The sequence below is a fragment of the Anguilla rostrata genome, chromosome 8 (genome assembly GCF_018555375.3).
Source record: "Anguilla rostrata isolate EN2019 chromosome 8, ASM1855537v3, whole genome shotgun sequence".
Classification (NCBI taxonomy): Eukaryota; Metazoa; Chordata; class Actinopteri; order Anguilliformes; family Anguillidae; genus Anguilla; species Anguilla rostrata.
The window spans coordinates 35,117,220-35,144,341 of NC_057940.1; the positions used below are offsets into that span (position 1 = coordinate 35,117,220).

Below are 27,122 nucleotides of genomic sequence, written 5' to 3' on the forward strand. Positions count from 1 at the left end.
AACTGGGAATGTAGCCATTTTGTTCAAAAAAAAAAAAAAAAAAGTTCTGTGGTGAAATTAACTGCACAGCTAAATTTCCTTTGATGCACAGTAATACAAAATAAATTTATCTCTGACTTCAAATAAGCAAATAGATTGTAGCCTACATATTGCAATTATTAAAATTAAGCTACAAATCATTGTGTTATACAAGTTCATGCTAACAAAAAGTCGCCCCCCCCCCAATCATTTCAAGGACTGGTAAATGACAGCTGGATATAAAGTTCTTTATTATATTATCAATGCTAGAGGGTGTGCCCTGCATTTGGCAAGAAATAATATGGCTTGTTGCTTTACACGAAAACACACGATAGTCAAAGACATGGCCTGCCGAACTTCCCTACATAGCACCAGCATTTACAGAAACTGCGTAAGTGGAATAGAGGTAATACAATAGTGATTACATTGAGCATCGCTGAGTTTAAGGTAAAGTATTATCCACCAAACGGAACGAGCGAGAGTTACCTAGTGCAGATGTGGAATCTAAGAAGTCTTCAGTCCCAAACAACACACGAAACACATGAACAGCATGTCATAGTAAAAAATATTTTCACACAATAACACACCAGTGTAATTTTACAAACAGCAAGGGCTTCTCCATGGAAAATGTGAGGATTATATAACATGTCGTGTTCAATGGCAACTTGAAACAATTTTAATTGATATTTGAATTTAAAATTCAAGAAATATTCCGGGTAATGTACCAAGCATCCTTTATAGATATTGATTAATAAGTGCCTGTGTTTTCCAAAACAACACTTTCTCTTTATTTTATTTCACATAGAACAAACCCTGCCTTCTAATACTTTCATGTCTGACAGAATACTCATTTATTAAGGTGACAAAGAATACAAGTGGCAGTATGATACAAAGAGTAGAGTTTATAACTTTAAATCCCATGATTGTTTCCTGATTGTTCCAGGAGGATTTAACAACACAATTCTTCAGGACGTGGCGAGAAGCTCTGTCCAAATATCGGGCCTTTATCTGGGATGTAACAGTCATATTCACAGTGGCTCCTCCATCACTGTCAAACATCCGTGCCAACTGCATGATTCTGGGATCCAGCTGGGAAATACCAGTTTTTACATCCATCTCAAGTTCACTTGTGCCCGCCGTGGAAGACGTCTGAGGATCTTGTCTTCGAGTAAAGTTTGAGGGCCCCATACAGGCGTCTTGTGGGCCCTGCCTGGTTGTGTTTTCACGTGGGCCCCTCACCAGGCCCCTTCGGGCATCTCAGCAGACGCCCTGCACCTTTCATATGTTTTGCCCGAGCAAAAAGCGGGACACGTGCTCGTAGACCACGAAAGTGATGCAGCAAGCTGGGGTGACTCGGATCAGATTGGGCACCATCCCTTTGTAAAATCCAACCGCCCCCTCATTCCTACAAGGGAACAATCGATAAACCATTAAACTAGGTATCTGCGAGACTGGTAGATTTCAGTTACACAAGTTTGAAGATCTTTCTTCCTTCAATTTTGAGTGTTCCTTACCTGTAACATGACAACTACACAGTTCAGAAAACATCTTAGGAATAAAAATGGTATTGCCATACTTGAAAATAGCTTCTTAATAACCACACAGAAGGAAACAATAATAGTTCAGTTGACTTTCAAAACTAGCCAAACAGACAATGTAACACAAGGATTTTAGTGACTAGGGCAAAGACATCCTTCAGATACAACAGCATGCTAACTGTGGTCCAACATCAGAAAAAATGTGTGTACACAGAAACATACTCCAGTATGATTTCACTCATTCATGCAGACAAAGTGTAAATCCAGGCACTTCATCAGGTGTGGTGGCCGATAGTGTACCAACAACCATGGCAGACATATTAGCAGAAGGAGGATACAGGCTTTGGGAAACAAGCGGCAGACAGGCACAGGGGGGATAAGGACCCCATGAAGCCAAAATCTTTAGTCACTGTACAAACTTCAGTCATCCAGTATGATTGACAGGAGAGATTCAAAACCTGTAACAATGATCCAATGCTCCAGGAAAAGAAGTGCTGATCCAAAAGTGGTTAAGCAGGAAGGGTGGAGCAAAGCAATCCAAAACTATGAGTGTTTTCAAAATGGCATCAATATTTGTATTTCAATTTCTTGAGAAAACAAATAATGAAATTTAAAAAAAAACAAAAAAAAAAACAGTTTAAATCTTGCCCCATAAACAGAATTGAACAATTACCATTTGACAGAAAATTATGAAAATACACAGAAAACTTCCAATCAAACTGCCAATCAATTCATCGGACAGTGGACGGTTTCAATTTCAGGAGCCTTTCTAAACCTGGAGTATGTAGCGCTACCTGGATCTGGAGTGTTTTTCTGAGAAGCTTTCTGTAAATGGGCTTACCTCCACGTCCTCCTGAGCACATCCAGGACCCCACCGTAGGTGTTGTGCTGGTCCTGCAGGCGTGCACGGACTACCTGGTAGGGGTACGTTGTGGCTACAGCAAATATTTTGGACACTGCTGCCATTCCAATGTATTCCGATGGAGTCTGTTTGGAGAGAAATAAGAATGCTATGATCGGATGTTTTGGACATTGAACATTCTAAACTTTCCATATCACTTCAGTTCGATTTTTTTTTTTTTTTTTTTACCTTCACAGAATGCCTTTCCTACTTTTCTAAGGAAATTTACCCCCCCTTTTCATTCTCAGTCTGAATAAATTTGGTTGAAATGGCAAAGCTTTTTGGACATTTATTCCGTTTACTGACCAAATGTGCATCTGATGGCATCTTCTTGTACTTGTTATAATCTCTCTTCAGCTCCTCGTATACCATGAACTGCAGTGCACCATGGGAAGTGCCAATGAGGCCAGGCACAAAGCCCTGTGGGAAAAAACTCTATATGAACGTACATTCACACCTGCGAATGCCTGACTTATACTTCGTTGCACGATCCTTTCGACAAGTCGAACAACAAAATTTACATATTTTCAACTTAAAAAAGGGTCGCACGAAATTTTTTTTTTTTCCAGTGTCGGGCACCGATAGAATTTTGTCGCGGACAACATGATACTTTGCCACGCAGCGTTGATTGGACAGCCAGATGGAACACTGAAATTCATTGTCATGGATATGCTTTTTCTTCCACTTCACTGTTCTGCTTTTGACTGATGTTGGCAAACATGGAGGGGATGACAGAAAGACTGTCAGAAGAAATACAGAGGTATCCTCACCAGTATGATTTGTCCTTGAAAAAGTATAAAGATTTTCAAATGTAAGCGAACTCATGGAAAGAGATTGCGGAAACTCTAAATATGTCCCGTTGTGGACTGAAAATCCAGGAGCTTTGGGGCCGGTGAGTTTTTCTTTTGTTCTTACTCTCGATAGCAGACAGGCCTACAGGTTGATTACGGTGATATCGCAGTGATAACAAAGTTACAGTGTAACAGAAACAGTGATAACGTTACTGTTTTGTGGACTGCCTGCTTTTTGAGGTAGGTACTTGTGTAGCAGAGTGATATTGTTGCACTAGGGCCTATTGTGAAATCACAGCAGCATCAATTATATAGGCTACACAACACAACGCAGAACAAATGACTCACTACATTTATACAGCAATTAAGTACTAGTCCACATAGTGAGGGTGACCACACATATATTGGATTTTCTTTTTTAAACAGATAGTTTATTAATTATTTAAATAATACTAGTATACGGTATGATTGTCTGCACTAAATAAATGTAATTCAGTAACAGTCCATATTGAAGATTTAATGGACCTTAAGCACAAATCGACGCTAAAGGTTTTGTTTAAGTAAGGCATACCCTGTAGAGTCCTGGGATCCCTTCGTGGCGATATATCTTCCACAGGGCATCCAGCATCCCCTTATACTGCTTTCTGTCGGGGTCGACATTATACTGCAGGACAAGGCGGGTCTTTGTCACCCAGACTGGGTTTGTCAGGCACAGTGTCAGCACCCCTATAAAACCGAGGAAAAAAACTCAGACATATTCAAAAGAACATCAGAGTGAGAGAGGAAGTGAAATCAGTCTACAAGTGAGTGGTATTATGTCTATGAGCGAGTGGTATTATGTGTGACAACAGGAACACTGGGATAATTTATGTTGTGGGGTACCAAAGCAGAGATTCCCCACCTCTTATTTCACTGAAAAGCCAAGGTGTCATAAGTCAAAGATAAAGCTTCTGGCCACAGCAGACTCCAAGTTCCCTGTTCAGCCCATTACAGACTCCACCCTTCCTCTCTTTCTGCGGTTTCCATTGTTTACTTCCTTTATTAAGATGTTCTCCGAGCGCCGGCCCTTGGCCGACTAGAGACTGTGTTTTGCCTGCTACGTTTAGACATACATTTAAGGTTTGATAATTTAGTAATAATGATGTCATCAGAACAATCTGCCTCCCTGCCACAAACACCCCTAGCTGGCTAATTCACCTGAGCTATTCAAACATTTGGGAAATCCCCTGCTTCAAAACCTTATGTGTTATGAAAAGCTATTTCTCTTGCCTTTTAGCCTGGCTAATCTGGCTTCCCTTCAGATTTTGTGTCAATGTGCCGTTTCCAGCAGGAAACGTTTTTACAATCGTAAACTTAACCGTTGCCATTTCCATCTACCTGGAATTTGTCTTCTTCAAGTAACCTTGGGGGGCAGAACATGTATAAAAGGGTGTATGGGAGTTGGCATGGCTTCAGCACCAAGAAAATAAATTATAGAGGTAATTTCACACATTAAGGTTTACTTTTGGCTTGGGATTAGTTCAAATTGTACTTCATTTGGGAGTCAGACGTGTGCTTGCTTTTTATTATTGCCCTAGAGGCAAAAGAAGGGCTATAAATCAAATATTTCTTCCGTGATTTCAATCTCGGAACATGCACGAACCTGCATGGACTTGTCTCAGAGTAAGCAGCTTGCCAGGTGAATACCGTGTGACTGCCACGCCTTATTTGAGAAGTAAACATTCACTCTTCAAATAAAGGACCAATCCTGGCGACCTACAGAGTGGGAGTGTTTGGCAGACTCCTTTTTAGCCGTGATCAAGGACTAAATTATACAGGTCAGGGTCACAGTCCAGTACAGCCCGTTGTCTGAGGCAATGCTAACCACGTCAGGGTCAGCACAGCCCATTGACTGAGGCAGTACTAACCTGCCTGTGCTGCAGACACCAGGTGCTCTGCAGCGCTCAGTTCAGACTGGCGACCTTCTTGATTGAATGCCTTGATCGCATTGTAGCTGTGGACAGCATAACAACAGTCACAAAACTCAGACATAGACAAAGAGAGTCAATGTCCAATTAAATGCATAAATGTTGGAATTGGCTGCATTCCTTTAAAATGGAAAATTGCACACAACGCTTGATGAATCAGCATAACTATAAGGGGCTGTCAAAAAAGCCTGTCAAAAGAAGCCTGTCCCTAACAACAATGTACTGCTAACAGTGCAATGAGCAACAAACCATCTGCTGGAAATAAAATTGCTTACATAGCTGCTGTAGGCTACCTTTTAAAAATCAATGTGATTTAGGATCAGCAGTACAAAAAATATACTCATTCTCTGGATTATATAATCTCCTGAGCTATAGCAATGCTTCCTATACTGGTTAGTATTGCATAGCAGGGTGTACTAATAGAACATGTCCTAAGTACAGCAAAATTTAGGGAAGAACATTTACAGTAACAGGTATATTTCAGTATGACATCAGCATTTGAATCATACTCACAAGAAGAAATAAAAGCCCCAGGATGCTCCTGTTCCCCAGATGTTTGGCGTCACTCCTTGGTAAAGGCCTCTGATTCCCTCTAATTGCCAGATGCTTTTCATGCAGTGCAGCATTCCGTCGTACTTGGGCCTCAGGGCCAACCCATCACTCACTGTGCAGAGAAAGCAAACCAAAAAAAGGGGGGGGGGGGGGGAGAAACTTCGGCTACTTCAAGGAGAATCGGAAACGCTCCAGGCCTATCGAACTGCAGCTGAAACTAAAATACAGCCACTTGGGTCCAAATCGCGTGTCGTACAATCGCCAGTACGGCAGAAGTAATAATTTAGGTAACCACATGAATGTAGATCTGGATAACTAACGCAACATTAAACCAGGCGGCAGACAATGTGATGTTATTTAAATCACTGTGCTAAGAGCAAGCCGACGAGCAATGCTATTAAATAACTTGTACAGCTACATTTATAAGCAACTAGCAAGCATATTTACGTAGCTAGCTAGATAGCTCGTATATATTATCCGACTGCGACGACCTGCAAAACAAATGCCTATGTCGTTATGTAGCTAGCTTGCCAGTTAGCTATAAATGATTAGAAATTTGCAGAAAACACGCACCTGCAAATCTAATTTTGACAAGATCCAGAGGATGAAGCACCATTGTTGACATGACTCCTCCGCTCAGCCCGGCAGCTAAATTTTCGTATTTCACATAGCTGAAAAGGCGCAGGAGATCAGCCGTTAGCGAGAAAGGCGCACCAGGGGAGTCCTGAGCGACCGGGAGAGTCGGAGCATTGCCCCCCCACGATCCAGCAGCAGGACTCATGTCCACTTGCAAGCTATAGCAAGCTAGCGTGTTAACATTAACTATCTGATGATGCTGTTCTGCAAACGCTCGGCGCTATAAAATGCCATTAAGCTCGCTAATGTCCGCTTGAAAGCAGCCGAGACATAATTTTAGCTAGCTGTAATCAGCTGTAAGCGCATTGACCCCAATAACATAAACTACATCAAGTTGAACCACTACAACATATCTTGCCATGACCTCTATCATTAAAGCTCCGTGAAGCTGGCAATTGTTGCTGGCAACAATTGGAGACTTCCGGTTAGAGGATTTCAAACTAAAAGCTCGGTAAATGCTATTATTTCTTAAGTGCGATTTTGTCTTTTCTCTTCTTGTAACTAATACAGTTAGATATAATTACACATTATATACTCATATTTAAACCCATACCTTTAACATTACACAGTCCTTTCTGGAAAATCACGTTCCCAGCTATTGTTGCTGGTGTAAATGTAGCCCAACCATGCGTTGCTATACACTGTCAGTTCAGTACTGGCTCATTGTTTACCAGTTTACTGCTAAAACTAAAAATTGTTACCAAATGAAAGGGGGTATAGATTTACTCTACAGACCCATACCTATAACATTATGTAGTCATTTCTGTGAAATCATGTTCCTAGCAACTGTTTCTGGTGTTTTAGTGTAGCCCAGCCATACATTGCTATACACTGTCAGTTCAGCACTGGCTCATTGCGTTATCCATTCAGTTATTACATTAACCAACAGTTATTATATTATAGGACAAAGTTATTACATGAACTGTTTTTATTACATTAAGTGCTGGGGGCCCAATAGGGGAGCTGATTTACCACTGACCATTTTACTGTGTAGGAAGAAAAACCTTTTGAAAAAAGAAATAATTGTTTTGATGTGCTGAGTACAATTGCACTCTAATGAATAAAAAGGTTATATTAGACTTGCAGTCGGTACATGGTCTGCAGACAAGTACAGGCTTAATCAGTTGATTTTTATTTACTACCTTAACTTTCTGAAAATATACCAGACGGCCTCCATTTTGTTCACTTCCCATTCTCGGTGAGGTATCTGCTCACTGACTGCCACTCATGCTTCTTGATTGGCTGAATCAAATTCAAATTCCTGCAGCCAATTACAGCCCAGCAGCCTGTGTAAAGACCCACCTTGGAGCCTGTCGGCCATCTTTGCCATTGACTTGTGTTGTGTGAGTTTGTACCTGGTCTAGCTTTTATTATTTGTGTATAGGGGTGCATGAGCTATTTTGATTTATGTCACATTTTCACCTGTTTATGTTGGTATAATGAGTGGGGTTTTGATCATATATTTATTTATTTTGTGGCAGATTATTTAAGTTTTATTTTATTTTAAGATGGTCCTGGTTTTGTTTGTTGTTTTGGCCAGGGCTCATCCTGGTCTTTTTTTTACTATCCTTTTTGCACAGTTTTGTAAATAAAACTACTGTCCTGTACTTTGCAAAACTGGCCACTTTTAACTTTTTATGTTACTTCCCTTTAGTTACATGCCTTGGGAGGAGCCAGTGCCAGGAGAGGGACTGCTAACCTCTCCCAGACCATAGCCTCCGCTCCTCCGGCCCTGGGTTTCACATTGAGACGGGAAGGACTTTGTATACCGGAAGGGGCTAAACGAGCTTGGAGAAGACTATGTGTTGACAGCACCAGGCTATGGGTCTCAGGTACAACACCTTTCTTCACTTTCTGCATCTAGTCATCTGAGTGATGGCTTGTCCTTTTCACAGTCATTGTGTCACAGGGTGAGCAGTTGAACTACCTCCTCTGGCTTCTGACTGGCTTCTCTGTGCTGGAGCCCGCTCTCCATCCACTTCGAACTGAGTGATTGTGATCTGCCTTGTCCTTTCCTCTCTTCAGTACCAGTCTCCTTAAATTGCTGGGTCTGAAGCTCACACTTGCTTAGGCACTGGATCTGTTCAGGTCTTCAGACACCCATCTTTTCTCTTTCACTGACTGTGTAGTGATCATGGTCATGCTGTCTGTGAAGGTTCATGTCAGTGATTGCTACACCTTGGATTTTGTCTTGGGCCCTCTGCTTGGTCTTTCAGCAGAGTCCACAAGGATGTAAACAGCCGTTTATATAATAACATTGGGCTATGGTATTCATTTGTCCTGTTGACATTGAATTTGCTTTAATTTTTTGAAAATACGTTAAAAAGGGTGATTTAACTGTAGATGCTTTCAAAGTAATCATCCTGTGGACTGCCATTTGAATTTCATGCATCAATCTGCTGTTGTATCTTTGTTCAGCGTTTTTATTCTCTGTTGTATCTGAACAAGACATTTTGAAAGCAAACCTGTGTTGAATTTACTTCCTAAAATGACGCACACATCATAAAAAATGCCATTGACCTGTTCTAGCATTTGTGAATTCACAAAAAGGCTAAACATGTACATTGCCAATTTATATTTTTCATTTTTCCCACTATATTGCTTTGTGCAAACTCCACTTGCCTGTTTCATTAGGTGCGACTTACACAACCTTATAACTCAGATTTTATCATCTTTGATATCAGCTGCACCGTTTAATAATTTCCAGCAGCGCTGCAAATAACATTCCATGGTTTCATAATTAAATATTCGCATGGATGCCAGAAGGAGAACTAAAGACCGATCACTACTCATTTGAATTGTATTGAAAGTATTGAAATTGTATATTTTTTTCCATAATCTGTAATTGCAGTGAATAGCTGTTCAAATGCACTTTGGGTGTGGTCTTCACTGATCATAAATGCAACTGGGCAAGAAATTTGGGCTGGTGGCGGTGTACACACCGAGATTTCGAAGAATAAAATTCCTTTTGGTGTTTTGTTGTGATATAAATGCACCAGTGGCATCCCAAAAATCTGGACTACTACGCATTAGTTCATGCCACAGTCTTACCCCACCCTCTGTAAAACAAATGACCTTAAGTGGTACTGCCTGAATGACACGAATAAATCCCTTTAAATTTGGGCTTGCATTATCTTATATTTCAAATTTCTTTCTTAATTTTTGTAGTGCTGCAATTTCTTTTGCAAGCTTTATCTACCAAGTCTTTCTTTTTATTTCCTGATTTAATTTTTCTTAATACAGATGTACTGGTCCCAACACCAGTTCTGTTAAATGCCACTAAACTATTTGGGTTTGACTTGCCCAATAATTCATTATTTAATTTGTATGACTTCACAATTGCTCAACTAACTGTTCTCTCTTTTCACCTTTGAATGGCCTGGCCTTCAGTGAACTTCCAGAATGTAATGTACATAACTGACAGTGTATAGAAATGCATGGCCGGGCTACAATGCAAGCACCAGCAACAATTGCTAGAAACATGATTTCACAGAAATGACTACATAATGTTACAGGTATGGGTATGTAGAGTAAATGCATACCCCCTTTCATTTGGTGACTATTTTTAGTTTTAGCAGTAATCTGGTATGCAAATGAGCCATTACTGAACTGACAGTTTAAAGAAATGCATGGCCGGGCTACGCTAAAACACCAGCAACAATTGCTGGAAACATGATTTCACAGAAATGACTACACAATATTATAGGTATGGGTCTGTAGAGTAAATGTATACCCCATTCACTTGGCAACAATTTTTAGTTTTAGCAGTAATCTGGTATGCAAATGAGCCAGTACTGAACTGACAGTGTATAGCAATGCATGGCTGGACTACACTAAAACACCAGCAAAAAAAATTATTGCATAATTAAAAAAAATATACATACAAAGTAATATTCCAGGCTTAATTTAAACCAGGCAAACCGCAAGCTAGTCATTTAAACCAGCCAAATAGCAAGATAAAGGCTAGTAACTAGCGATTGTGTACAAATTGTATTTGAAATGTTTTTAAATAAAGGTAAGTCTCTATCAAAGCTCAGAAACCATGATTACTGTAATGTTATTCTTCGGGACTAATTAAGGCTATTGACATTAATTCTGTGCTTTTATTTTGATAGAAACTCACCGGAAGTTTTGACTGGAACTTATATACAGGAAATCTAATTGTTGCTAGCTTCAGGGAGCTTATCATTAAGCAGAACAGCATAAAGAAGGTAGCCCAATAAGAACTGTGCTTCTGATTATTTCCCAATCAAGTGTCAAAATAAAAGCATATTGACTGCTTCTCCAAACATGATTTGGTGTAATATTATGCATCAAACACAAATAAACAGTATTTATTTTTACAAAACGAGCCATCGCATGCTTTTTTACTATGCAATACGCAATGGCATCCAACACGAGGCAACGCCAGTACACACCACAAATGGCTTACATGGCCTATGCATTGGCTAATACTCGTATTATGGTATATAAAGTATCGAAATACTGGCCAGAAGTCATAAACCTTATTGAAGCTTGTTAGCTTAGCTCACAGAACTGTACTCAAGTCCTACGGTGTAAGGACTATGGTGTAATACGAATCTGCAGCACTCAAAATTTTGTTTTCTTTTTTATTTAACCTTTATTTAACCAGGAAAACCCCATTGAAATCGAAATCTCTTTTGCAAGGGGTACCTGATATAAAACACGCAAGTCACAAAGTTACACAAGACAGTAGACAAACGAGTCACAAACATACAATGGGAAATGAGACAACAGTGTAACAATAATTAAAAAGCAGGGCAGAGATTAAAAACGGGAGCATATTTCAGCCAGTCATGAATTAGATGTTTGAACAATTTGAGCCATTGAAATTAATTTATAAAGTTTAGGATTTTTTTAAGATGAAGCGGACATGATAACTATGTGTATTTCTACTTAGTAGACAGCTGAAGCTGAAAATCACAGAAGGTCTCCAGCTACAGAAATTGGCTCAAAAGAAAATTCATGAGCAGCCAGACTAAAAATATTTAGCTTTTTGCGTGAGAAATGATCTCACCCTGGATTTGTAGATGCCAAAGTTTTCATTTATAATCAGTGTTGTCAGAGGAAAATTGTATTTCATTTTCAGTCACACTTTTCACAACCTTCGTATGTTCTAATTTATTTTCTTCTCTCACCTAAGCCAGTAGAACATGTATGTAATACCTTGGGAGGCGATAGCAGGACAGTTTATCGGGACAAAGTGAAATCAGGCACCTTACAGTACTTAAGACTTGAGAGCTGAACACTTTTCCTCCTCTTGTGTTGCCCACGGTAAACAAATGAGCACTCTCCTCTGAAAGTTGTGTGATGCCACTGTTGGTATTAGAACCACACTGCCCCGAAATTCTCAGCGATATGACTTCTGCGGAAAATATCTCTTGGTCTGTATTTGTTAATTCCCTAAGTAGGAAGACAGAGAGAAAAAAGGTGCATATGGTTATAAAATCAAAATAAACATGTTTCCAGGGCACGTATTAAACCTGCATCGCTTTTATTTCCATCATATTCTGTATAATATGACGAGCTATGCAGGTATATTTCATTTGGAAATATTCTTAAAATGAATACTGACAACCGACATAAACTTCATTAGAGTGATCAACTGTAATGCAATGAAAAGAAAGATAGATAAATAAATAGATAAATAAAATCTGTAATGTACTATTGCAATATAACTACTGGTATATTGTATCTTGAAGCCACACGGTATTAAATGCCCAGTGCTATGTTATGTTCTAGTACTCTGCACAAATTTTTTGAACATTTTCCTTATGTAAATGCTGCCTTAATTGGGCCTACATTAGCAACATAGTTCCTGATCACCTCTGAGGTTTGTCTAAATTGTAGCAGGGTAATCTGAAAGAGCAGCACCACTCATTAAGTCACATTAGCTGAACTGTTGCTTGAAGTGGTGTGGGCAGGCCAGTAGGGGGCAATGTTCTGTCTGGACCAATTAATCCTCAGTGCAGCAAAGTGGACACTGTGCTGTAGCTGACGCTCTCTTTTGGATGAGATGTTAAACGGAAGTCTTGAGTCACCGTAGTCTTTAGGGATGATTTCCACTGCGCTTATTTCAAAGAGTCTGGGGTTTCCCTATGCCCTCCTGACAAGACTCCTAAACTGGCTCACCTGACCACCTACTCATCATCCAGACAGTAAAATGTCCAGTGTTACTTCAGATCTCACAGTGTACATATGGGTTTAACAGGGTCCGTATGTACTCTGTAAGAGTTGATTAAACACTGAACATTTTACTATGTAGTTTAATGGGCTCAATAATCATTTTTGTTGTTTTGGCTCTGTACTCCAGCACATTGGATTTGAAATGACACAATGAATACGAAGTTAACGTGCAGACTGTCAGCTTTAATTTGAAGGTATTTACTTAGACATTTGGCTGCTCAGCTGTTTCTTCTTCTGAATGGCATTGCATTACTACTTAATGCGCAGAAAAACTAACAAAAGGTCCAAAAGGTGATCATAGGTGTGGCATTTGAATTTTTAGTCTTTAGCTGCTGTCTCTCAACTAACATTGACCAAAGAAGTGCCAATGCTAGTAAAGCAGGCCATCGTGAGACCGAAAAATATGAATAAATCAGACATACTGAAAACATTGAGTGTGTCAGAATCAACTGTTTGATACATTAGGAGGCAAGAATGCAATGGTGATTATCAGAAATAGCAAACGACCAAGTAGACCACTGAAGGCCACTGTTATAGATGGCAAAAGAAAACCTTCCATTGTGAAGAAACAACCCTTTTCAGCTGTAAAACAGACCAATAATACTCCCCAGGATGGAGGCATAGATGTGTGAACGACTACCATAAAAAGACAACTATACCAGCATAACCTTACTGCATAATACTGGTAAGCCTTATGAACAGAAGGACCATATTAAAGTTTGCAAAAAAAAAAAAAAAAAAGTACATTAAAAACTGGCCCTGGAAAATGTATTATGGACAGATGAGATTAGTATTAACCTGTATCAAAGTGATGAAAAAATGAAAGTGTGGAGAAAGATAGGAATCAAAGCATCCTATGCTCCCCATCACCGCCACCTGGCCCCACCCATCATCTGAGCCACATCATAAACCCTATAAAACTGATTGACATGTTGGTCACCAGTCGGCACCCTGAGCCGACCAGAAGAGGATGGGTTTCCCCCTTGAGCTTGGTTCTTTCCGAGGTTTCTTCCCATCTGCCACAGGGAGTTTTTCCTTGCCACTGTTGCCTTAGGCTTGCTCCTGTGGGGGTTTAGGCCAGGGTTGTCTGTAAAGCGTATTGTGACAACTTCTGTAAAATATGCTATACAAATAAAATTTGATTGCTTGATCTCCCCAGTCTGTGAAACATGGTGGAGATAATGTTATGGCTTGGGCATGTATAGCTGTTATTTGAAGTGGTTCACTTCTCTTTATTATGATATGACTGTTGACAGCAGCAGCAGGATGAATCCTGAAGTGTAAACAAATGTCTTACCTGCTCAGATCCAACCAAAGCCTCAAAACTTTTGGGAAGGTGCTTCACCTTGCGGCAGTACAATCCGCCCAAACATATTGTTAAAGCAACAAAGGGATTTTTTTAGGGACAAAAACTGGAATGTTTTTGTCTGGCTAAATTAATCTCCCAACCTAAATCTGACTGAAAATGTGTTTCACTTACTGAAGATAAGAATATACTGTACATGAAGAAAATTGTGTTAATTGGCTTACTAACTTGTGTGATACAAATTTAATCATTTATTTAATGATTGCACCACTCTTTATTAGACCAGTAACTTTGATATATCTAGATGTACAGCTAGTTAAAGGGTTCAGCATTCCAAAATATTAAGATACTAACTCTATTCTTAAAAAATTAATCCCATATTGCCAGAATATTCTCATTCCAAGCATTTCAGTGATCCAGCTGCCATAGTCATATCTATTTTAAATACTAGCATAGTATTGTGTGAAGGATTAAACAATGTCGCTGTTGCAAAATGGGAAAAGGTTGATTGGAGCCTATGGGAAATAACTAATGATCATATGATAATAGTGTAATCCAGTTTCACATTGCTTGATCATCGGTTGGCCAATGGCATCGTGTTGTCAGAGGTTACATCTGACAAGACTATGTTGCGTTATCATAAACATTCTTAAACCGCATTCAACAGATTTTCCTAATTTTAACGGTTTTCACACAGGGAAACTAGTAGGAAGGTTTTTTTTTTCAAGCGCAATTAAAAGATCCATCTCAAATGGATCATCCAGTCCGGGTTTTCAAAGCGATCTCTATGCTGCCTGCCAATGAACGAGCCTCGCTTCTCTCTTCTTCCGCTCCTCTCCCCCGGAGCTGCTGAGCTTTGTTCCACGTATTTCCATTGCTCCGCCTACCTATGCTGACGAGATTTTTTCTCATTGCATCCATTTTTGTGCATTTAAGAAATATCCAAGAATTAACACAGAGGGAAAGCGAGATACGAAGGACGCAAAAGATAACGAGAAAAAGGACAAGACATCTTTATTCCAAGATGCGAATAGCCGCTCTCTAAAAGAGGGCAGCGATGGGTTAGACAGGATTTAACATGATTGCAAAATAAAAGGCAAGCGCTGTTTTATTTCTCTCCATATGCATCAATGAACGGAAAGGGAGAAGTATATTTGGAATACCTGCAGCCAGAGGGATCGATCATTCCTTCGTGAAGCAAATTGGCTTTTTATTCCTGATGTCATTTTAACAGCTCTCATACAGAAATTGATGTGTTTTGAAAAACCATTGTGTGAATCAGGCAATCCAGCTGGCTTTAGGTCGTCTTTACCATGGACGATGATGGCAAAATATGTCTTCTCTTATATAGCATTTGGATGACCAAAACGGAAATTTTAAAAATCCATTGTAGCCTATTGGGTCTTCGTTATATGCAAAGACATATGTTGAGGTTTGTAGCCTATCTAACTGAGAGCTATATGCTAGTCTGCTTGCTCGTATTCGAAGTCCCAGTTATGTTGCCTTTCACTCGTTTTGTCTGTTGATATCTACACATCTCTAGCCATATGTGTGTACGTGTGCACGCGTGAAAAACAATAAAAAGCCCAAAAAATAAACGAATTACAAGTCACCTTCTTCAAATATCATGGCTCTTTGAAAATGCGTGCGAATCGTGCTGTGGACTTTTAGAACAGACCGTGTTTAATTCGACTCTCTAAATTCTGTACATTTAGAATGAACATATAAATTAAGTCGTTTTTATTGCTGGTTGTTAATCTTTTTAGCAATTATATCTAAAGATGTCTGCTCCGCTTGGGCCCCGGGGCGGCCCGGCCGCTCCTCCTGCGGCTGCTCTCCCAGAGATGCCGGACCTCAGCCACCTCACTGAGGAGGAGAGAAAGATCATCCTCGCAGTCATGGACCGACAGAAGAAGGAAGAGGAAAAGGAACAGTCAATGTTAAAGTAAGCCATTTAAACAATCTGAATTGTGAAAGGAAAAGAACAAGGGACATTCGTGAGTGCTGGAGTCTAGCTAGTCTATGTTGAATAGAACCGTGTTATGATTCGTTCACACCGCAGTGGTCGTTGGTGTATGATAGCCGCATTTGAATGTACACATCTGATAATGATTTGTTTGAATTTACGGGTGGTGTAGGCATTGTGTCTCTTGTATTGCATTACGGTAACATAGGCTACGTGCAAAGTCAGGTTTCTTGTCGACATTTATGTTTGGGCAAATAACTCAAACATTACCAGGGAATGGGGGTGAAGGGCTGAGAGGTTAAACCAAATGGCATCCTCGCCAGCTGGTTTTAATGCTCATGTTGATTAGTTGTCATCAGATTTTGTAATTGAGATTCTGTTTCCTAGTAGTCTATGCTCCGCTTGTTCGAGGCATTTTTCCTACCCAGCTATCAACACTGCGCGGGCCTACTTCTCACTCTGTTTCCTTTGGGTTGGGTTAGCAACGGCCGCCATCTTCGTCTAAAAGCCCCATCAACTCCCTTTTATAACAGATTACAACATGTTAAAAGGTCTCAGACGAACGGATCGTAGATTAAATCTGTTTCGAGGACCTTTCACAATTGATGTGGGTTCATAGATCATCGCTAATTCTCAGTCCACGGTGTACGCTGTCGTTCGAAAACGGGAGTTTTCCCCCTCCGTTCTGCTTGTCTCTCGCTGTATTTTCAGTACCACGGCGCTGTCCAGTTTGGTTTAAGGTGGAGCAGAATTTTCGCAGTAGCTTGTCAGTGCATGTTATTGCGATTAGGATTTTCTGACAAAAATGAAATGAGTGTAATGACATGAATCTTTAGGCTAAATAAAAACCATGCGATTTATCTTTCGTACTGGCTTAAGGAAGGTAAAGCTAGCATTCATTTTGCCCTGGTAATTGTGGAGTGGATGAGATTGCTGTAGTTTCTGTAATTATTTTAATATGATTGTGATAACTTGGATTTATTGTCATTTCTCAGTAAGCGAGGCTCACTTTGTTTGTGAATTTTCCTTAGCACGTGGCCTAAATTGTCGGGGCCTATGTCTGTTATTTTCTGGAATCTTTCTAGGCCACAAAAACAGAAAGTAACAATTTTTTAGCAATGTCGAACATTGTTGGGCGTTCGATATTTATTATTATTTTTTTGATACGAAACATCCTTTCATTTTCGCAGGTAGGCCAATTTCTCATTAGCAAGACATACACACACTAGGCTTTATTCATAGTTTCAATACTGTGTATCAACATCTGAGTAGTCCTAAAAATAGAATGCCTTTGCCTGAAAGTGATTTTTGTTTCGATATCCTATAGTCTATCAACGCCTTCACGTATAGCAACAAACACTTCTTAATTTGCGAGTTCCTGTCAGAACCGCCCAGCGACTTTCCGTTCCATTTCAGTTTATTGTTAAATGTGAGTGAAAGAACAACTCAGTGAAATGTTGCGTGGGCGGCGCACCTAATACGCTTTATATGAGCCCTTACTCATACTGCCCCTGGCGTGGTACCACGAGTCTGTGCGTACGCACGCACGCACGCACACACACACACATACACACACGCACATACATATACATGCACGCACACACACACACACACATACACTTAAACTGGCTGAATTTAAGAAGCCTATATATCATTTTTGTCTTAGTTAAATTATGACAAAACGGAATGCCCTGTATGAGCTTACGAAACAACAGGGCAAGAATATGAAATATTTGAAATAAAGAAAGGAATTGAGCTCATCAAGGGTTCACTTGTTCCAGATATGAACTATAGGCTGCTAAAAGATGCTTATGTTTATTTGAAGAATCTGCAACATTTATTCAGATTCATCAGCAATCGCATAACTGTAGAAGGTTTTTTTTTTTACTTGTTTAACTATACAGCATGAATACAGTGCATAAATATTCTATCACCAGTTGTCCCATGACAAAAGCTAATTGCTGGACATTTACACAGGGTAAAGTCAATCCCTTGGTTGCTAGTATATATTTTTCCTATGTTGATCCTGGTGACACCATAATAGGTAATAATGATTGTTCCTCCTGAGATCAAAGCTGAAAAGAGCCTTTGAATTGCAGTGCATGATCAGAAATCTAACCTCAAACCACTTCTTAGGCACACAAATTTGCTTTGCATCAGAACTGGTTAACATGTGTTCCCAGTCCTCATGTACTGTATATACGCCATTCAGTTTCAGTATCCTCAGTATCTATCAGTAGAACGCTGTGTTTGGGGTTCCTCTACTGCTTATGTGGCCAAACACGTGTCAAAAGGATGCATCATGTATATAGCCCGCTAAGATCCACTGTATTGGCGTGTGCTTCATACATGAAATATTTTGTCTGTAGGTTCATTTTCAAAGACATACCTGACTCTGTCCAAAAATGACTTCTGAAGCTACATTTATAAAGGTAATTTCTGCTTTGTCAAATTTGTCAGGTAATGGGAAATCAAAGATTGGTTATGTTGTTGAGACATTATTCTTATAGATTTTTAAGCAGTTGTTTTTAAGACGGAATTGCATTTCTTCACATCTTCTACAAAACCCTGTATGTGTTTTATAACAACCAAAAGTTAAATTGAGTCCACCCCTGCCATATTGATTCCATACTGTTGATACATGTGATTTTGTGCATTTTGAAGCTATGTGACCAAGGAATGCTGTGAATTGGAACAACACTAGTTAGGGTGCTTATTGTTAGTGAAGGACAAGTCAGGAGAGTGGGTATGGGGTGGGTGGACGGCTGGGGGTTGGGGATGGGGTTTACTTTAATGTGTGAAGCTTCCAGTGAGTGAGTATTTAACGTCCAGCGGTACTCACCTTCAGGGTGGTGAATTGGACTTCTCCTGCATTGTCACTTTGAACTCTCTTTTTCCCTTTTTAGAAAAAAAGTGCTTTCTGTGCATTTCTCTGCTCTGATTGGCTCACTCGTGTGACTGGCTGAGCATCCCAGCGAAAATGTCGTGTGACATAACACCTCGCAGAATCCTAAAAAGTGGGTGTGGGACACTGCTGCATGGCGGTGCAGGTTCTGTGGGATGCTTGTGTGTGTGAGGGGGCTGGCGGCAGCTGTCAATCATGCATGTAATTTAGGGGCTGCAGGGTGGCTCATCCTGTTGAAACATAGTTCGAATATCGAATTTAGACAGTGCCAGTATTAACTGTAATTGGCTGGGCTGTGCATAAACGGTGAAAGAATCACACAGGGAAGGATGGATTCAGTTGTGGGGATAGCTGTATCTCAACATGAAGCAGTGACCTTGGGTGCTGTTTCCTCTGCATGTTTTTGTGGTTACACTCACTAGTCAAACCACACATTGATTTGGGGGGGGGGAAGGTTATTTTCAATAAGAAACGTTACCCTTTGTTTCTCAAATTAGACACAGTCCCGCTGCATGCTGAAACATCGCTGGCCACTCTAAAGGCATTCCCTCATAATGTTGTCTACCACAGTCTGTAGAGTAGAGCGTAATCTGAGTAGAAAACTAGTTTAAGGTTTAGGTTGATGAATAGGAAGAGCTTGCTTCATTTCCAGAAAACGCCACACAAGGCTGAGAGAGAGAGCACAGCCAAGCTGTTGACGCGTTTGAACGTGACAAATGGAAAAGCTGGCTTCCTGTTTTTTTTTCTTTTTTAGGTCATCAGGCAGATATTAGCAGTTGTGCATTTTAATGAGGTGAATGTGGAGCAACACTGTGGTGTGTATGTGACTCACGGACGTGGGGACATCGTCAACCCACGTCTGATCGCGTGTGAATCAGCCCAGCCGAATGGCTACCAGCATCTCCAGCTCTCCTTGTGGATGCGGGCCCCCTGCTTCATTGATTTGAGGCCCCTGCACTGATGCAGCGTCCTGTAGGACCTGAGCACGTGCAGTGGGACCCGTAGCGGCATCGTGTGTCATTTTGTCATTTGTAGCAGGTGATGAGTGGTAATTCTTGGGAACAGTGTGAAATTAAATGGCTATACACTTGTTCATGTATGCACTGTAATAGGAAGTCTTATTATTATTATTATTAAGAAGAAGAAGAAGAAGAAGAATTTGCTTTATATTCACGCTTACACAGGTGAATGTACAGATTTCCATGCGTGATAAATTCTATACAAAAGGATGTTTTTCAGAACCCAGTATGGCTAATTACCTAGCTCAAAGGTACAGCAGGGTTTGAATCAACAGCCATCTGCAGTCACAAGTTCTCTGACCACTGAACTGTGCTGTCATACGTGTTACTAGAGCAAACTCGACTCTTGATGACAATCGTTTTTCTGTTTCTCTACAATAACACGATGAAGTCTAATTCATCAGTAATGTTACTGAAATGAGTATGTTTATTTCCCAAAGTACAAATACTTCCCATATTTCCCATGGACACCAGGGCATGATTTTATATTGGGAATAATTGCCTGTGCTGGGTATATAAATGTAACTTAAATATGTAATATTGGTGCATTGGAGTCTCCACTATTTTGGACTATTGCTGATGCCATATGACTTAGGCACCTGAACTTAATCCTGGCTGGGCTACTTTTGTAAAGAGCTGAAGGTTTTGCATGTATTCATTAGGGCCATTCTCAATGCCAAATTTCTGCAAGATTGATTTCCAAGCTGATGGAACAGTGACAGTTTTAAAAGACAGAGGATTGTGCCAGCAGGATCTTTGTTTTGGGTTGCATTCCTGACATAGCTTACCCACACCAGAAGGATATACTGGTGTACTGCTACTGTTTGGTCCAGTATACTTCATTTTGAGCGTAAAAAGCAGAATTTCACCAGGTTATCCCTTAAGCTATATATTTAAATAAAAATTTAACTGATTGTGTCTGATTTTGTGGCTGTGAGGACTAATAGAAAAGTTGTGTAGATATTTGGCCTTTATGTGCAGTCAGCAATAATGAGTAAATGCTTGTGCTTGTCATTTCTATGTATTGGTGAATCCCCTTATTTGTAGGCCAAACCGTGCAGTGTAAAGCAAGAGGCAGGATCTCCTGCAGCAGGGAGCTCTTCCTGTTCTCAGGCCTTGTGGCAGCTGTGGCAGGGAACAGACAGGTTAATTGGTTAGCTGTCGTCTGATGAGAATTTTTTTAGCACTGGCAGGGGCGCTGCCGAATCGCCAAAGCCTTCAGACCCTCTGCCGTTACTATGGTAGCCACTGGCTGGAATACATTTGTGTGCAAGGGTTTGGGTGGGGGGAGGGGGGGGGTGTCTGGAGCCATAGAGAGCAGGCTGTAATGAAACGCAGGGAATCCTGGGAGGAGCCGGAGGAGCTGCCAATTCCCTGTCAGCGTTCCGGGGGAGCCACGGAGGAACTTGAGGCCCGGAAGAGCTCGGAGCGCTGCTGACTCAGGTGTAATTACTGCGCCCAATCAGACGTCAGATGCAGGCCCTTCATACACGCATGCGCTTGACCCCCCCCCCCCCCCCAGCCCACCGTCACCCCAGCTGTCGCCCACACTAACCCTGAGCAGACATAACTGAACAACAGGCTGGGCATGCTCTTTATCGTTTGTTTGTGTAGCTCCTGTTGCAGCATGCTCAAGTCTACACTTGTATGTGTTGAAGTGGGCCCATCTGAAATTCAAGGCACTCTGCATCGATTATTTTATTTTTCTCCTTTTCCTACTTAGCCCGAGGAAAGAAACTCTTCGTTACTGCTTTCAGTACTGTGTTGGAAACAGAGCACGATGCTGAATAAGATGTTGGATAAGCTACAGCACAGCAAGGATGACATTTGAGCCTGAACGTCTACGTTATTTAGTTTCATGCTTAGAATGAAACTATGTACTAGACATAGACTGAAGGTTTGTCACTCCCACAGTATTCAGGGTTTCAAAACTATCATAATGTGAGAGAGCAAACTGGGTGGCTCTTTCTAAAACAATGAGTAGCATGATTTAGGGTACCAATAGTCATGTTATATTTTAGTTTTGAAAACAAAGTTAAATGCATTATGGTAAGTGGCCTTCACTGTTCTGACTTTTCCTTACACAGTGAAAGTTACCCGTCTGTTAGAGTATTTGTTAGTGTGTAGCTGTGTGGAGGATTTACTGTAATGAATAATACTAGCTTTGATTTGTGCGTGATCTCTTTAACACAACTTTGACTCCCAAATGTGTGGGCTAACGCATATGCCAGAGCTACCGTACGCGCCACTTCACCTGCAGTGCACTTTAAACCAGTGTATTTTATCATGAAAATCAGTTTTAGTTTACTTAACCCATAACATATGCCCTACCCTTAAACTGTAGCCCTGCAGTAGCATTTCCTGACAGGACTGCCCAGTGAATGGTGCTGGCCTCTCTCTCAATTCAAAATTCAAATTCTCTCTCTCTCTCTCTCTCTCTCTCTCTCTTCCATTCTCTTCTCTCTCTCACCCTTTCCTTCTTACACCATTGTGTGTCTCTGTCCATCTCTCTAATTCCCTATCTCCCAAGGATAAAAGCGTGACCTCAGCACACCTGACCTGACCAGCCTCATGTATAAAATCCAGAGCTAAAGAGAGGAGGCCCTTTTTTTAGCATCCATCAGAACAAACACCGCTCATTTAAATAAAGAGACACGATTGCTCGCATGCTCTCGGTCTGTGAGGACACGCGGCTTTGATTTGTTTCCGAGCGCAGATCAATCAAGGCCGACCTCGGCACCGGCTGCCGTGGAAAGCTTTGAGACGCGGTGACGTCTGAGATGGTATCTGCGTCCGGTGTTGCCGCCGACGCGCCACTGGTCCCATTGAAGAGGAAATCAGTTCCTCATCTCACACGGCAGCTTGTCCAAGCTTCTCCTGCAGCCAAAAAAGCTTATCAGTCATGTAGTGCATTTCATATTGGCACACGTCGTGCCATTCATATTTGTATGATGAAATTTGTCCAAAAATATGATTTGAAACCTTAAAACTGTGTTAAATCTACAGTAGCTGGCTAAGAACTGGTAATGAATAATGAGTATACTGTATATCTGTTAAGGGGAGTGTATATTACAGTTATTTTTTGCGCAAGAAGAAAAATAACAATTCGCTAATTTAAAAATTTAATTGAAAAGCTTAAAAGATGTGAGATTTATTAAATGGTATGGAGGGAAAAGTGCACAGTAAAATGTAGTCTTGATTCAACTCTAATCGAGTACATGTGAGTCCAAAAGGGACCATGCGTACTCTGTAAGAGTTGATTTAACACTAGATATTTTACTGAGTGGATGAGAAAAAACTGATTTTTTTCCTGAGAGATTTTTTTTTTTCCGGAATGGTGTTTTTGCTCTTAATTCGTCCCATGTGTGATAAATAAAGTTGTACTGAATTGAAATTGAGATCAGCCCACAGAGGCAGAGCTTCAGTCAGATCGATGGCTGGGTAACAGCTGGAGAAGAGAGAGAGCACACATGGCTGAACTGAGTCCACTGCAGGGTGTAGGCCTGGCAGTGGGGCTGTCAGTGAGCGTGGTTAACGGAAGCAGGTTTAGCCAGGTTTTAAAAGCCAGTTCCTCCGTCTCTTCAAGAGCAGGCTGTCGGTCCAGCTACACTTATCTCGTCCATCACTCGGGGTTGGCCTTTCCAGATTGGGTGCTTCCTGTTCATTTATTTCTGTGTGAGATAGGTCAGTTAGCCAGGTACAGCAAGTGTGGCTTACATGAGCCAAAGTTGTGCTTGAGAATGAGGCTGTGAGCCAGCAGCTGCACAGGATTTATAGATCAACCCTCCCATCACCTCTGTGTGCATACATTACATTATAGGCATGTGACCTCTGACCCCAGGCGACAGAACGCAGCACAGTAGAAAGTCATACAGGGGCATCGTGGCAGCCTAGTGCATCTCCTACTGATAACCTCTCTTTACTTTTGAGGTCTGGAAAAACAACCTTGACTTTTTGAAATCGTTGCCATACTGTCTCACCCTGCCAAATTACACACGTTCCTTAAGGTTTTTTGACAGTGTTATTTATATCAACTGTGTGTCTGCCTGGTGTGGCTGTGTGATTGGTGGTTTGGGTGAGCTTGATGGGACATTATGAGGGGGGGTGGGGGGTGGGTGTTGTGTGTCACTTGACTGGTTGTGTGCTTTGATCTAAAGCTGTCTGATTTGTGTCTAAGTTTTTTTTAAGGTTTTATGGGTATTGAGTGTTGAAATGTGCTGCATGCTTAGATGCTGTCAAATTAGTTAGTCCGATTGTGAAGCTTCTATTTTAAAGTGTGATTTGAACCAGAGTAAAGCTTTCGAAATCACTGTTTGGCTAGTTGTACTTTACTGCAGTGGAAGAGTTCTCCATTGGCCTACCTGGTTAAGCGAAGAATAAAAATATTGTAAACATTTATCTAGATAAGCTAAATTAATCTACAAATATAAGAAAAATAAATTAATAATAATGTAATTGTACCAAGAAAGTGTGTTCCACCGAGTGATCTGTTTACGGAAAAAGCCTGCAGTCACAAAGAACATCATTCATTTATGCAGTACCGGTATATTTATGTTGAATATCTTCCTTTGTTTGTCTGGTTACTTGGCAACATCTATTTCCTGTTCTTTGCTGAGGGAGCATAGGTCGGGGTAGCATAGTCTCGTGAAGTCTGTTTGGAGAAGGAAGGGCAGCTCTGTCTGGCTGTATTGTGTCATTAATCAGCATCTCTTCCTGGGTCCAGTCCCAAAATTATTTGAGGCTCGTACTGTGGAAACATGGGGGATTCTTTAAGCAGACCACTCCTGTTCCACCAGAGCTCCTGACCCTTTTAAGGACAGCTTGGCCAGTGTGGGACCTCAAGTCTCCCCTTCCCATATGACCAGGGCCTGTCTACCTGTGCAATATTGCACACTGTTTAAATTTAGGTCCGCTCTTTATTCATTAATTTACTGAACAGCGGTCGGGTCTTCATTACGTCTGTCTGCACAGGAGATGTGGGAGTGAGCTTCCTCAAATCATCATGCTTGTTTCATTTAGCTTCAGTGCAAAAGAAAGATTTACAAAATGTTTGTCTGATTACCTCATCTAGCCTCTGCCACTGATGAGCTGCGCTGAAAGCATAAATGGAGAGCTGGTCCAAGAACAAGCATAGCCATCCTAGTTTACAAATGAATATGCGGGGAGCAGTTTAGACATTGCAGTAGTCATTGTAGTGGCTGACCTTGTGTAAATGTGAGATACAGTATCTGATGGAGCGATATTGAATCAATGTATTGTGTTGTGTGGTGACCTTACGGCTGGGCTGTATGTTGAAGTGTACTGTGCTTGGTGGAGAAAGAGAAGCATCGCTTGTGTTCGGTACTCAGCAAAACTGATCCTGGATCAGCGCTCCTACCATGAGAAGCTTTATGAACACAGGCCAAGAAGCGGACTAACTGAATTCAGACCAAGAAGGGGACTAACTGAATTAAGAGCTGTGCTCACCTTTTCACCAACCTCTTTGGGGTCAGTAAGGATGTGTAGTTTTGTCTAAATTAAAGCAGGATGATCAAAATGACCTGCTGGCAAGCTGATTTTGCACCTCACGGTACATTTTTAGTACTAGAACAAGCTATTTGTTGCCACAGAATCTAAAATTAGACTGCTGCTCCCCCTCCCCCCACCTTGTGGACCCAACTGGTGGATGGGTTGGTGGATTTGAGCTCTCAGCTGGATTTGAGACTGTGATTGGTGTGTTGAGTTGAGGCGCAGAATGACCAGAGAGGTCAGGGGTGGCGTGGAGGTTAAGGCTGGAATCGGGAAATATAACAGCAGCTAATGAAGGTCTGGAGAGCTGTGGTAGCTATAGAGATCATATGGAGTAATATCTGCATCTCACTGCATCTCCTTAGTTCTTTCTCTCTAATTCACTCCCTCTTTCTATGTATCTCTTCCTTGCTGTCTTTTCTTCTCCCTCTTTCCCTCCCACCCCACTCTCTCTCTCTCTCTCTCTCTCTCTCTCTCTCTCTCTCTCTCTCTCTCTCTCTCTCTCTCTCTCTCTCTCTCTCTCTCTCTCTCTCTCTCTCTCTCTCTCTCTCTCTCTCTCTCTCTCTCTCTCTCTCGGCTGCTGAAACAGGACACAGCTGGTTAGGGCAGGTGCCAGCCAGTGACTGGTTTTTGTGATAGTCTGTGACACGTATGGGAGGGGCCCGGGAGGGAAGGGGAGAGCAGGGGGGAGGAGTGGCTTCTCTGACGGATTGTGTCAAGGGGAGGAGCTTCGCTTTCCAACCAACAAAAGGGGCTGTTACATAACAGGAGCTTTAGGCCGAGTAGAGAAAGCTCACGCGGGTTTATGTAATAACCAGTAACATCATAAATACATCACATGATTGGGGCTCTGCAGTGAGATCAGTTGCACATTATGATAATAGCGATGTGTACAGCAGGATCATTCAAAATAAGCAGATTAGGGCTGAATAACATAAGAGAGGACAAACATTTAAATGGCGCATAGCATTGTTCTGTCACCAAATAAAACCCAGAAAAAGTGGTTTGTTGGATATACTGAGTTAATACATTTATCGATCAGGAAAAAAGTTATTTATTTGGTGGCTTGTCATGGACAGTTCTTCCCATTTCATGCTCTGCCCATGTAGTTTTTTTCAATTGCAATTTAAAGGCAAGCTAATAATGTGTTTTGTTTAAAATTATTTTTTTTAATTTGAACTGTGTCCATTCACTGGAATTAGAATATGCTTATTTTGCTTCCTGTTTCTAGTATTAAAGGATAAGCTTAGGCAGGAAATATTTGTCTAAACTTTCACTGGGACCACCAAAACAACACAATGTAGAATGAAATACGAAATGGAATGTGACTGACGCATGTAGTGCCCACTGTGATGCTGCTGTCTGTGACATCGCTGATGCTTCTGAGAGCGTGTGGTAGTACGGGGGGGGATGGAGGCTGCCGGTCGGGTGCCGTCCCACCCTTATGCACGTGGAGCCTGCTCACCTGCTCACCTGCTCACCTGCTACAGCACTGTCAGCAGCACTGAGTACTGGATTCCCCTTAAATGGCAGTCTGTGCCCGTGCGCTCGGGTCAGCTCAGCTGTGGAACTGCATGTATGATCGCTCATCGTGCCTGGTGTCATAGCCACAGTCACAGTGAGTGAGACTGAAGCTGTATGTTATGGCATGTATTTGTACGTATATTGGTGGGTGTTTCAGGTGTGTGTGTGTGTGTGTGTGTGTGTGCGCGTACGTGTGTGTGCGCATGCATGCCTGTATGTGCCTGTGTTTCCATGACAAATGTGTTCATACTGTATGTATGTGCATGTATCTGGAGTCGGAAGGC

At 41.3% G+C, this 27,122-nt stretch overlaps 2 protein-coding genes across 33 annotated transcripts in view; one reads left to right on the plus strand and one right to left on the minus strand.

Annotated features, from left to right (window-relative positions):
* Positions 1-251: 251 nt before the first annotated feature.
* Positions 252-6,811, minus strand: LOC135261524 (solute carrier family 25 member 32-like). Its single transcript, XM_064347929.1, has 7 exons — positions 6,341-6,811; positions 5,729-5,879; positions 5,156-5,241; positions 3,820-3,974; positions 2,764-2,877; positions 2,398-2,543; positions 252-1,423 (listed from the first exon to the last, which is right to left on the minus strand). Exons 1-7 carry the CDS (start codon positions 6,546-6,548, stop codon positions 1,297-1,299), a joined length of 987 nt encoding a protein of 328 aa, XP_064203999.1. The 5' UTR covers positions 6,549-6,811; the 3' UTR covers positions 252-1,296.
* Positions 6,812-14,770: 7,959 nt separating this feature from the next.
* Positions 14,771-27,122, plus strand: part of LOC135261523 (regulating synaptic membrane exocytosis protein 2-like) — a 161,520-nt gene continuing 149,168 nt past the window's right edge. For 18 of the 32 annotated variants that reach the window (XM_064347905.1, XM_064347906.1, XM_064347887.1 and 15 more), the window contains exons 1-2: positions 14,771-15,012; positions 15,683-15,861. In XM_064347905.1, coding sequence (XP_064203975.1) covers positions 15,698-15,861 — 164 coding nt within the window. In that variant the 5' untranslated portion in view covers positions 14,771-15,012; positions 15,683-15,697. The remainder of the gene's footprint in view (positions 15,013-15,682; positions 15,862-27,122) is intronic. The other 14 variants (XM_064347909.1, XM_064347913.1, XM_064347911.1 and 11 more) reach the window with 5 other exon arrangements.